The sequence below is a fragment of the Bactrocera latifrons genome, unplaced genomic scaffold (genome assembly GCF_001853355.1).
Source record: "Bactrocera latifrons isolate USDA-ARS-PBARC rearing strain unplaced genomic scaffold, ASM185335v1 scaffold_2, whole genome shotgun sequence".
NCBI lineage: Eukaryota > Metazoa > Arthropoda > Insecta > Diptera > Tephritidae > Bactrocera > Bactrocera latifrons.
The window spans coordinates 1,351,627-1,364,453 of NW_017535518.1; the positions used below are offsets into that span (position 1 = coordinate 1,351,627).

The window sequence follows — 12,827 nt, forward strand, 5'->3', positions numbered from 1 at the left end:
TTTAATCTAATTAAAATTCTTTCAAATATTGAATATGTAATCATAATTCATCAGAAAATGGTTAAAAAAAGCACATAAACATTTTGCAAACATAAAACTAAAAAAAACCATTATACTCTGTAGCAACAGGTTGCAAGAGCATAAATAAATAAAAAAAATCGAATATCTGTGCATTTCACAGCAAATACCGCGAATTAAATAAATTTCCAACCATTTTATTTATTTGATTGTGCAACTAATTTTGATTTCATTTTACAAACCGCGTGCTCAGCGCAATAAAAATACAAATATACAAATCGTTACAGTGTTGCTGCAGAAAATAAAATGGCGTTTTTGAAAATTTGCATATTCGCCATTGTTGTTGGTAAGTACACATTTACATATGCAGAACATATACAAATGCAATTCTCTATATAAATTATACACACACATCACTTATACAGATACAAATCAGCGGCTTTAATTTGCAATTTGAATAATTTAACATTGACAATTAACTAAATTTCTGCACGTATACAAGTATATATACTACATGTATATAGCACGTATGTATATTATGTATGTATTTATGGTATGGTCCATAAATGGTATACTATAATGGTATAAATGCATACATAATACTCATGCAATTACATAAATAATTGGAGTTAATGAGTGAGTGATTGTTTAAATGTGTAATGAGTAGTTTTAATTTAATGAGTGTGACAGGTCAAATGAGTATCTCAACAAGGTGAATAACACTGTGGAACATTTTTGGGATTATTGTCTGGGGGGTGAGAAAGTCCAAGTCAGGGTGATGGTACTAGGTCAGTATAGTAAAACCCTCAAAGGGTTTGGCGTTCGTATGTGTCAGTTTTTTTTATGACCTTATGACCCCTTTTTTCCTTATCTTGATGTTTTTTCCGAGAATGCTCTTAACATCCTTGCGACAGAAACATCGTAGTTTTTAGAACGATGCTTTCCTAACAAGCCTTCTATTATTTCTTTGATTGCCTGCCATGCATTCAATATATATCAATTAAAATATTGTTGAATGCGTCACTTTTAATCAGCTTTCGTATATCTGGACCATTTAGTACGCCTGATTGGAAAAAATTAATTTGTTAAGGTGGAAAACCATGGGACACATACGAACGCCAAACCCTTTGAGAGTTTTACTATACTGACCTAGTACCATCACCCTGACTTGGAATTTCTCACCCCCCAGATTAGCTTGCTTTTGTACTGTATAATGTGAGAACGGAAAAGGAATGAAGTAATTACTCGCTATATTAAAATCAGCTGATGATAATTATTTAAACTAACTGTTTGGAATTAATAACCCTTGACCCTTGTGACTTAAGATTTTTCATTCCATTATAATAGAATATATATACGAGTAATATATATTTCATAATAGATGTTCAGAAACATTACACCTTGCAGTTCGTGCATACTCTCGAACAAAGTACACGATGCAAGAAAGACTATATACCGTGTTCTTCCCTCTCTTTCGAAAGACCGAGAAGACCGATATTATACGGGCGCGATGTTCAAAAATGATCGTATATTTGTAAAGGTTGTATGATCTATTATATAAGAGTTTTAGATATCACAATCCGGCTAGAGGCTGACCAAATGAGATCCCTTTAAGATTGACCTCATTACCAAACTTAACCTAACCTCACAAACCATTGTTCAGTCTTTGGAAATTCAAAGTTGTAGTTATACTACTCAGAGCAAAAAATTGTAATTTTAAAATTCTTCATTTATTACCTAAAATCAATGTCGTCGACCTCAAAGTGCCAACGATTTTTTCAAATATGAAAACAGTTGTTAAAGTTAATTTCCGGAATAGCCTTCATTGCGAGTAGCGGTTCACGTTTAATGTCTTCTAATAACTCAAAACGGTTGCGGCACGATATTGGCTTAAAATTTGGCGAAGAACTCACGAAGAATCAATGCAGTATGCAACAATGCATTATGGTGGCTGGCCCCAAAAGCAAAAGTTGGCCGCTCTTAATTCAATCCTATTCTTACAAATAGGTTCGCGTAAACAACATATAACTCTCAAATATATTCTTTGTGGACAGTTTGGACGATCGGAAGTAATTTACGAGCGTACTAAACCTCGATAATCGAAGAAAACTGTCAACTGTTTTGCATTTTTTCTACATGCAAAGATTTCTTATGTCATTTTGAGGAATATATTTCAGCACTTAGATTAGGGCTACTGGAATACGGAGAGTGACTGATGAGATAAATAATTTTTTCCTCAAAGACTTATTCACTTTTTTAGTCTTTGAAACCACATAAACCTTTAAATCATCAGTAAAATTCTCCAAATAGTATTTTAGCTGAGATACCTGTCCAGGATTCTTATCACCGTAGAGGTCTACGATTTTGACCGCCAAGCGGTGGTGTTCCTTGAGCTTTCTAGCTTTTGTTGTCTTACTTCTACCCTGAAGATCAATTAATGAGTCCAACAGAGGTTCTTTTGCTAGTGCTGGTGATTCCGCCGCATATGAAAGCTTCCACCCGGGACCGATCTCGGTATAGGTTGATGCACGCCTTATGAGGCTACACATTCAGAGTCGACGCCAACTTAACGACGAAAGGGAGAGGAGGCATTTGGGTAGTCTGAGGTTTGCCAGAGCTTTAACGGGACGGAGGCGATTGCGATATTAACCCGTCAGAGATTTTTGATGAGTGTCACACCATCATACTCAGGTGTCAGACTCACGCAATCACCAGTCCAGGGTTCTACCAAAATCCAACTCATAATCTAGTTTTTTTTTTTTAACATGTCCAGATCAATTATAATTTTCAGTTATTATAGTTAAAGTTTTCAAGATCACTCATTTTATGCTGCCGAACCACGTGGTTGGTTAAGGAAATATGCTTCATTCTGTATCGGTATAACTTTTGCCATTGTTAGAGGAAAGACGATCATGAAGAAAGAATAAATATTTTACTATTAGCTTTTTTCGTTAGCAGAATATCTGTGCAGACTGCTAGCCAATAGTCTATTTATATCAGTAACTATCATTTGCATAAGATATGGTACAGTGTAATATATAGACGTCACTCAGTCAATCAGCCATTAATTACATAAATCTTCATATAATAAGTATTTCCCGCTTCGACATTCATTAATTCACTACCAAAATGGAAGCCACATAAGACGCAAAAAAAATTAAAAAAAAAAAAAAATAATAATAATAATATTAAATGTTAGCAATACCTAGAATCAATCAAAACTTGTATCTATGCAGCGGCAGGTTGCCGACATATGTATGAGCGAATAGTTATGACACTTGGTTATCGCCATAAAATGAACACCACATCAAATAAAAAAACAACAACTTCGTTAAACGCGGGAGCATCACATCTCTCACCATAACGACTAACCACAGTTAAGTGAACGGAACTTCCATATGAAGTTACCGCTACAATTTGCGGTTGTCAGCCACTAACGCCTCTCAAGGCTTTCAACTCGATGCCAATTTGTATTAATTTCGTATAATAACTGTTAACGACACTCAATAACCGTTATTACGTTGTTGTCATGGTCGTCTGTACCACATGCAACCCGCATCATATCTAAATGCGACGTAATTGTCAAGCGAAATTATACGTCAAGCCATTGAGCCATACTCCCAACCGCAGAGGTATCAGTAAATCATCAATATTCGTCCGATTGTAGCTATTAGCTACCAAGTCTTACCACTTTTACGTTACGCTTTACTGCTGTCTTATTTAACGGAGGCTGAGCGGCTGGCTGTGGGTTTGTCGCCCACTTCTACGCACTTCGGCGCGTCCGCTGTGGCGTGCGTGTGCCTCAAACCTGAGCCTGTATTTGCGGCATCGTTTGCTTTGATTTGTTATGAAACTTGATGCTGCTGGTTGGCTAAAACAACAACAGCAAATCTGGTTGGCATGACCTTAAAAGTGAAAGTGATTTTTGCTCGCAGCTAGCTGTGTTTACTGTTGTTGTTGTTATTGGCTATTTGTTGCTGTTACTAGCGGCATGCAGCTACTTATGGGCTTTGGTTTTGAGGCTTTTCATGTTGCCTTATCCGAACCTGTTTGGCATCAATATTGTTTTATATGCCTTATTCGTTGACAACATGTAAATATTGATAAAATCGCTGATACTTATTTAATATCGTGAAGCTTTGAGCTTGTTTACTAAGTTACGTAAGTCGCTATAAGGCTGTCTTGGCAGATGTGCTTAAAGGCCTATGATATATTTATATATAGTATGTATATAAACTCTTGTTGAAGAATGATTGATTGATTTTGTGCTTAATAAAATATATATGTGCTAGATTAATTTTTGATCTACGCAGAATTTTATACTACTAAATGAGGTTATGCTTGTTGTTCAAGTCCTTAACTAAACCAACGTCACTCCACTGTCATTCAGTCTTTTAGATTACTTGATGGAATTTTGCCTCAATATTCATAATAAAATGTATTTCCTTTTGAAGAAACCTTAGAAAAAGGCAACGATACTGCTGTGAAGACCACTGTCAATAGGTGGGGTCTTTCAATGAAAGTGGTCCTCTGGCTCAACAAAACCATAGTTGAGCGCATTTTCTTCTATTATGAAGGGCTCTAGAAAAGACCACCCTTGTAAAGAAAGAGCGCGTTCAACGGGCGGCGCTCATCAGCATGTGTGGTGCACTAAGGTCTACTCAAATCATGACACTTAACGTCATCTTGCACATATTGCCCGTGGATATCGCAGGAAGGTGAGTTTCTGCGAAAGTTGAGAGAGACTTTGTGCCTAAAAGAACATGTGTCTGAGCTCGAGTCTGAATACTTAGATATACTCACATACTTTGACTTCATACTGGATTATTTGCAACATGGAGTTGAGAAGAAGCCGTTGGAGGAAAGCGGTACTGAGCTTCTTCACGGATGGGTCAAAGCTTGTTGGAAAGGTCGGTGGAGCAGAGCGTCGATACTAGCCTTCAACTCACTAAAAGTGCTTTCGAGATTGGTCGAGAAGTTGCTCACCTCGTTCTATACATCATCGAGTGCCTTTTTGATAAGACTAGTATGAATGAAAGATTGTAGCGGAATCGCAGGAAACTACAAAGATGATGAGCTGGAAAGGAAATGCCATCTAGAACCGCTATCGGTAGAATGGGAGCTGTTCGGTGCTCCCGTATCCTTTTGTGTTCTCCCACTAAATAGCTGGGCTCCGCGGAAACTTGGCCAGCGCTGGGCCACCAACGTTATATGCGCTGTCCCAAAAGTCTTTTGGCCCAATATCGATCGCAAGAGATCTAGTGATCTTTTTGCTCTCAGTAAAGCTAGTCTCTCTCTAGTTGAAGGACTTTTAACAGGTTGGAAATCTTACCAGACTCCATCTGCAGAAGCTGTATGAAAGAAGATGAGGTGAAAACAACTCAGCACTTCCTTCTTGACTGTCCCGCGTTTGGAGGTCAAGGCTTAGATACTTATGAGCTTATACCGACAGACCTGGCGGGAGTGGAAATTAAACGCCTGTGCAAATTTGTGTTGGCTACTAAGCGATTTGCTAATTTGTAAGCTTGAACACAGGAATTCTTCTTTTTTATGGTTTCACAAAAGACTACGTATAGGTCCGATCTTTGATCAGCCATCTAACCTAAGATTCTCTTACATCGTTCAGAAACACTGTACTAAATTTTGGTTTCTCTCTTAGATGGATGGCAGGAAAGAAAAGCAAAATTCATTTGTGCGATGCTAATGTTTCGAGGTCTACGTTTTGACGTCTATCCTTTGACATTTCAATGCTGGATAGGTATCATATCATATCTTCAAATCCTCAAAAACTAAGTTTATTGTACTGAACATATAAAAATCTAGTTTACAATTACGGAAGCCTGTTGGATCCACATGCCAAACCCTTCCCTCGACCGAAAGTTAAGTTACTACTGAATCCCACCAAATAATGTGTATCAAGAAAATCAGAAGCTCGAAAATCATTCCGCAGCAATCAACTTACCACACCTCACATGGCAGCAATACTTATTGGTCAATAGAATGAGACCGCCGGTCTGGTAAGACGAAGACGAGCAGCCACTATGCATTCATCGGAGCATGCAAAATGGAAACTTTTCGACTGAACACAAATGTTTGCGCCGCTTTCGCACTTAAAATTCCACACACGTCCCGGCATGTAGTGGTCAGCACACAAATCCACGTACATATGTACACTTTCAGACAGACACGAATGTGGGTTTATGAATATAGCGGTTTACACGTATTTCGGGTTCGTTGCACAGCTATTTACCGGAGTTATTGATGCATTCAAATGATATTTCTTTATACACATACAAACAAACATATCTGCTGTGGTATGCAAATGTATGTAAATGCTAGCATATGTGCATGGGTGTGTAAGCGACTGCCGAAAAAGTTGTAAAGTTTGGTTCAACTTGAATTGGCAATCGAGGTCGTTTGCTTTGATTTTACGAGCTCGGCAATTTACAAAATGGGTCAACGGAAAATATTGATTGGGGGCGATAAGCATTGCACATAAGTTCATGTAAATGCCGATAAGTATGTGTATGCATCATGACATTATTTTTCTCTTAATAAACTTTTATGTACTTCGAAAAACGAAGAACAGATGCAAGATATTTACAAGGTGTAAATCTTTATTATTAAACTTGGTTTTTGCACGTGCAGGTATTTAATTATATCTTTTTGCCATTTAAACAACTTCTCTTAAAAATTGTTCATATTGATATTGTAGTTATTCAAGTCTGAATCGCATCGAATCCGCCATTCGGCAAAGTTTCTAGTATAGCCCGAGAATGGTTCTAGTGGAAAAATAACACACTTTATGTGCTTTGAAAAAGAAGTGCTGATATAAATAGTTTTTGTCTGAAACTTAAATCCAATTTCAAATAACTTTAGAGGTATTCGTAGTCCATTTTCCACAGAGTCTGGTTGCAAACGACTTTAGAAGGAATATTATTTTTTAAACTTTTCAGTCTAAGCTCTTCTACGGAATATTCAATCTTAGTCTGGTGAAAGCTATATAGTGGAGGAGAAGAGTCTAGATATCTGCGTGCTTTGATAAGTTGCCTCATCCATAATTCTTAGCATCAGTGTCGGTAGAGCAGTATAAGGTTTATTACGTTTTAGAAAGATTTCGCCAGTATAAGTGTGGTTGTAGATCAATTCTTGTTACGTTTGCCCGGTGCCCATAGGATTAGAACGCATGAAGACAGATATACATCGACTAGTTTCCATCCTGGTAAGATTTGGGTCATCGACTATGATATGCAGTGACCACGCAACCAGAACTAGCTTTGAGCTCAATGTCAGCGACTTACGGCTTGTATATTGGCTCTGCTATCGGAGTAAAAGCATATCTCCCAAAAAGAAGCTGTACCTCTGAGAAGTTTACCTTGATAACTACTACTTCTACTTGTAAGACACAACAGCTTCCATTCGAAGAATCCAACTCCAACATTCCCCTCGAGTTAAGATCGTTTCGGGCTGAGACAAAAAGTTTTATGAACTCCTAAAACATCCTCAAAGCAATACTTTTTTATTAAATTACCATATTGCTTGCATAAGAGAAGCGAATAACTTTTTTTCTAACGCACTTTATGAAATATTTCATATATCATCAAACGGTTTCATTCCAAGATCGTAAGGCCTATTGTCACTTATGGAGCGGTTAGTTGAGCTTCGAAGGCAACGCAGTCTGCGCAGTCTTCAACTATCGAGACTGCAAAGACTCGCCTGCTTCAGAGGCATTCGCGTTTGAAAGTCAAGCTGGAGCTCACAACGCTACATCTAGTGATCAAAAGTGAATTAGTGTATAGGAAGGCTGAACCGCCTATCTGAGCCACCAATGAGCAGGTTGGCGAACTAGCCCGCTCTTTGGCAGCCCTCAAAATGATGGTACCAAAACCCTGCATTGCGGTGGAGCCCCACATCGTGAAGGAGTTGCTCCGCATGCATAAAAAAGTGTGGAGAAAATGGCATTGCCAGCAGGAATGCGCAATACCAAGCTACTCCTGAAGATTATAACCTTGTATAGTTTAGAGATATTTTCAACCTTCCCCGAGACAAATTCCGTCTTCTTGTCGCGCTCTATTTAGGGCACTTCAGGCTCAAAAAGCACTTGCAAACCCTCAATTACTTTCTTGCTATCTAATGCACTATCATTGCCTTGATCTATGGACTGAGTCGATTTAGCCCTGTCCATCCCTATATACTAGGTTGTCAAAAAAGTCTGGCGGTATTTTCGCTAGTTGGCGCTGAGAGCGCATAGTTCTAGTTTTATTTGTCACATCGGGTCATGCTATACCTTCTTGGAAAGCTTATTTCACGCGCTAACGCGTGTTGATTGTCGTTTCTTTTAAGTCGTTCGTGAGTTAAAGTGTCGCAAACATGGAGAAAAATAAACATAAAATACGGCATATTTTACAGTACTACTACGTTAAAGGCAAAAATGCATCTCAAGTCGCCAATAAAATTTGTGCAGTTTATGGACCCGATAAAGTTTCCATTTCCACCCCACAACGATAGTTTCAACGTTTTCGTTCTGGTGTAGAGGTGGTCGAAGATGCGTCACGCTCCGAAAGGCCTGTCGTCGAAAATTGCGTTAAAACCGCAGAATTGGTCGAAAGAGACCGGCATAGTAGCAGCCGTAGCATCGGTCAAGAGCTGGGCATGCGTTTTATTTTTTTTTATGAACAATTGAAAATTCAAAAAAAAATACCGCAAAAATACCGCAAGACTTGAGATATGATAGCTGCCATAAAAACTTATTGATTCAAGCCATATTATGCCAATAATAAGTTTTTTATTTGAGAAGCTATCTTCATGGATTTTTTTTTAAGGCAATACTGCAATCTCCGAGAAAATAGTCCAGATCCCGCCACTATAGCATATTGTTGCCATATAAAACTACTGGTTAAACACAAGTCTTTGTACGAAAAACTTTTTGATTCGACTAGGAATCAGGACAAAAATTAGCAAATATTATTATGCAAAGTATCTACACAATTTCCGAAAATATTGTTTCGATCTGACCACTATAGCATATAGCTGCCATACAAACTGATCGATCAAAATCAAAATAAAAATTTTTTTTTTGAATTTTTTTTTGTTACATAGAAGTACCTGTGAAAGAAAGAGCTGCCAAGCAACTGAATTTAACGTTTTGTCATATTTATATTGCTGTTGTAAAAGCATTCAAACCAATCTTGCTAGTCTCTCATATCTTTAGACTCTCTATTAATTATTGCTAATTCCATCGTTATTCTTACTTTTCTTATTTCATGTTTTTAATAATTTTAATAATCCCATTTGTGTTGTTATTGTTGTAAAATTGCAACATTGCGGGGCTTAATGGCTGTCATGTCATACTTGCAGCACGCTGACGTGTCGGCGAAAGGCTTGGCTCGAGTTTCTTCAGCTGTGTCGTTGTTGTTGGCAAATGCTGTTGACATTGTTCATTATTGCTATTATTTATTTACTTGTATACCAGTAGTTCGTTCAATACTGTTATTGGCTTGCTGCATGCGTTGTATGTGTGTGTGCGCTTGAGTCATGCACTAATTATTGACAGCGTTCGATCCCACATTGAAGCAATGAAAATGTAAACTCTTAAATCTACACACGCAGCCAATGCACCTGCTGCAACAACAACAATGTTGAAGTAAAAAATAATAATAATAACAACAACATCAAAAGCGCACTTAAAGTCAGTTCAATTACAAGCAACCTGATTTTGCACACGATATCGACTTCAATACTGCTCTCCACCACGATATCCACCAGATCCATATATTGTATGTGAACATGCTTGTATGTGTGTTTGCATGTATTTACCCATTTTTTTTGCTAAATAGTAAACTTTTATGTGCATTTACGCGCACTATCTTGTGCGACGACATACAGCCTCCGGCTGACAACGGTTCACCTTGAGCAGCCATACCTTGCACGCTCAATTCCGTTTGTGTCACATGTTGTCTGGTTTGGGGCAGGCGGTGCGGTGCCTTTAACCTTCAGTTGTGCTTGTGTGTGTGCAATTTCGCGGAAGTTACTCATGTTTATACATACCTTTAATGGTAATGAATGGTGTCAAAAGCTTTTTACCATGAGCAATGAGTCGAAAAGCAATATGGCTTTTGTCGCTGATCAAAGCAGAAAGTTTGCTTTTGATATACAGCAGAACTTTTTCCTTTTTGCAATATTGATTATAAAAAGAGATAATTGCTGTAAAACGATGTTGAAAGGACTCTTGAATCTTTTTGACCATCGTTTGGAACATTAAAGATCACATATCATTTAATTATTGCGTCTATAACTTTTTGCGCGGTTTCTTTTTTTCAAAGTTTGAACGTTTTTTTCTAATAAAATGATGTACAATAGTATAATTCAAAGTATTGCTCCTCTGCAGCCATAACATGTTCTACCCTTTTGACAATTTTTGGATTCCATTCCAAAAGAACTACATAAAGGACACTGGTGGGTTGGCAATTAAGATTGAATGAAGCCAATTTTTTATACCCTGTTCTGTTGTGAACCATATTCCAGTAAGGGCCAAGAGGCTAGCTCTAGGCTATAATGCATGTGAGGCAAAACTTCCCGGCTGCTGTTTTTCAAACAGTTTTTAACTGGCCTTGCAACATGAAGCCGATAGTTGTCATTAGAAAAATTATTGCCTCGTGACTAGTAGCAAATTTCGGTCGTTTTTAGCAATCATTTACATGAATTTGAGGAGTTGTTGTTGATAGCATTTATCATTATTATAATGCAGCATGGCCTTCTGATGCCATCAAATACAGAGTCCTTGACGTCAGAGGCTTTGTTTATTTGGTGACTGCTTAAGAGATGCTCAAAGAACCTGTGGGCTCTTCTTGGACTGAGAACTGACACCGAACCCAAAGTACGGCAGAGATCCGCTGTGCTCTTGAGCGCCATGGGGTAAGGCTGTCGTCAGCAGGTTCCCACGTTAAACACACCGGAAATTCCTTGCCTTCCAAGCCAAAATCACCAGTTTTCAAACGTGCAAATCACTTTTGGGCAAAAAGTATGATTACCATAATAAACACCACCAAAGGATGATGAATTTAGAGAGGATTCTTTTTAAAAAAATAATGAAGAAGAACTATCTGCGAAAACACTTTTTAGGCATAAAGTTTGACACCTTTGAGAGAGAAAAATTGTTGTTGTTTACATTTAAATTAAATGAAATATACTGAAAAAGATTCACAAGAACAGCAGCTCTCCAATGACGTTGAGAATACTCATATTGAAACAATAGAACAATAATCAAGTTTAGCCGATGCACTAACAGTTTTCGAACAGAAAATCTACAGACTTTCAATCACGACCTTTCCCGATGTTGATTTGATATATTTTGGATAATCTATAATCTAGTATAATACGAATTTTCAATTTGACGCTCGACGTAAAGAGCGTTAGTTCGTTTACTGCACCCAGGAGTGCATTCGGGTTGAAGCGCACTATGACATCTTTATTACTCGGATGATTTTTTTTGTGTTGACTTAGGTGGCCTTAGTTTCAAACTCGGATTTCCATTGTGATAGCGCCATATACAAATGCAGGTGTCTGCAGTTCCTTGACTCTCCACATCTTACTGACTCACATATTCAGATCGAATCATAACTGATTCGTGAGCGAAACAAAAAGAAAATTTCTCTCATATTGACTACGCGTGTCTTCTGAAATTATAAGTTTTTCTGGCAGCTTGACTTCGACTTCGACTTCCATTCACGGTTCTCTTAAACACATAATCCTATATCCAGTTTCGGTTAGGTTAGCTCCTAAAATTGATCCAAAATCGATGGAATTTACAGACATTTGTCCGTAACGTAAATTTATATAAATTTTAAGCCTAACATAATCTTTGAAACACATTTTAATTGTATGTCTATAACTCTATAACGTGATCCATTACGAGGTTCAAAAAAAATCTCAAAGAAAAATCACATAAACTTCAAATTTAATTCGGAATGTTTATTATTACTCGAAAGAGTATTCTACGTCCCGATGTCTTGTGGGAAGGTCGAGTGGCTTCAGTTCTTGCACAAACTGTATTTTGTATGCATTCCATTTAAGATCTCGACCTAAAATGTGTCGTGTGATACGTCAGTCTGAGTTGTTGCGAACGGCCGAAAATCGACCCTCCACGGCCTTTGTATACCCTCTCAGCGTGCTCGATGTGGTTTATTTGGTCGAATATTTTTCAACAATGAATGCTGCGTCTCAATATGGGTGATGGCGTCGCGAATAGTACGCTAAGTACGCCGATTATGTTGATCATAAGTTGAACGAAGTTCGCGAAATACAGTTTTTTAGGGCTTTGAAGCTTCGTAATAAAGTTGAACGTTGAAGTATTTCTATAACGAAATGCAAAACAATATTGAACAAAAATAACATGACAGCTTTACACGCCCAACACGTGATCTGTCAAAAACGCTATTGAAAAAAGTAACTCTATCAGTTATACATATTGAGTGATTATGATCAAAGATTTCCATAGCATTAAAAGAAAGTTCTAGAAATCCGTATATGCTATAGGGATATTCTAGAAAATGCAATAAGCCATATCAAACGTATGTTTTGATTCTTTTAGATCACATTTTAATTGGTGCGCGTTCATTCCCATACCAGCTTCCACTTTGAATTAAAGTTTAGAAAACTCTCCCGAAAAAATCTTTTTTTATCACATCTGCCAATTTTAGCTCCCAACTCGCGTCAATTACTCGCTATAATCGCTACCATGCGAATACTTTTCCAAATTAGAAATTTGCCTGTCTATATTTGTATGTATTTTAGCACAATCTGATTTCATC

The 12,827-nt window shown here is 37.6% G+C and overlaps 1 protein-coding gene across 2 annotated transcripts in view; it reads left to right on the forward strand.

Annotated features, from left to right (window-relative positions):
- The window catches only part of LOC108967934, a 48,254-nt gene that overhangs the window by 2,436 nt on the left and 32,991 nt on the right, over positions 1–12,827 (forward strand). Inside the window, exon 2 of one of the 2 annotated variants that reach the window (XM_018931637.1) lies at positions 272–364. In XM_018931637.1, the coding sequence (XP_018787182.1) occupies positions 325–364 (40 nt within the window). In that variant the 5' untranslated portion in view covers positions 272–324. The remainder of the gene's footprint in view (positions 1–271; positions 365–12,827) is intronic. The other variant, XM_018931636.1, reaches the window with a different exon arrangement.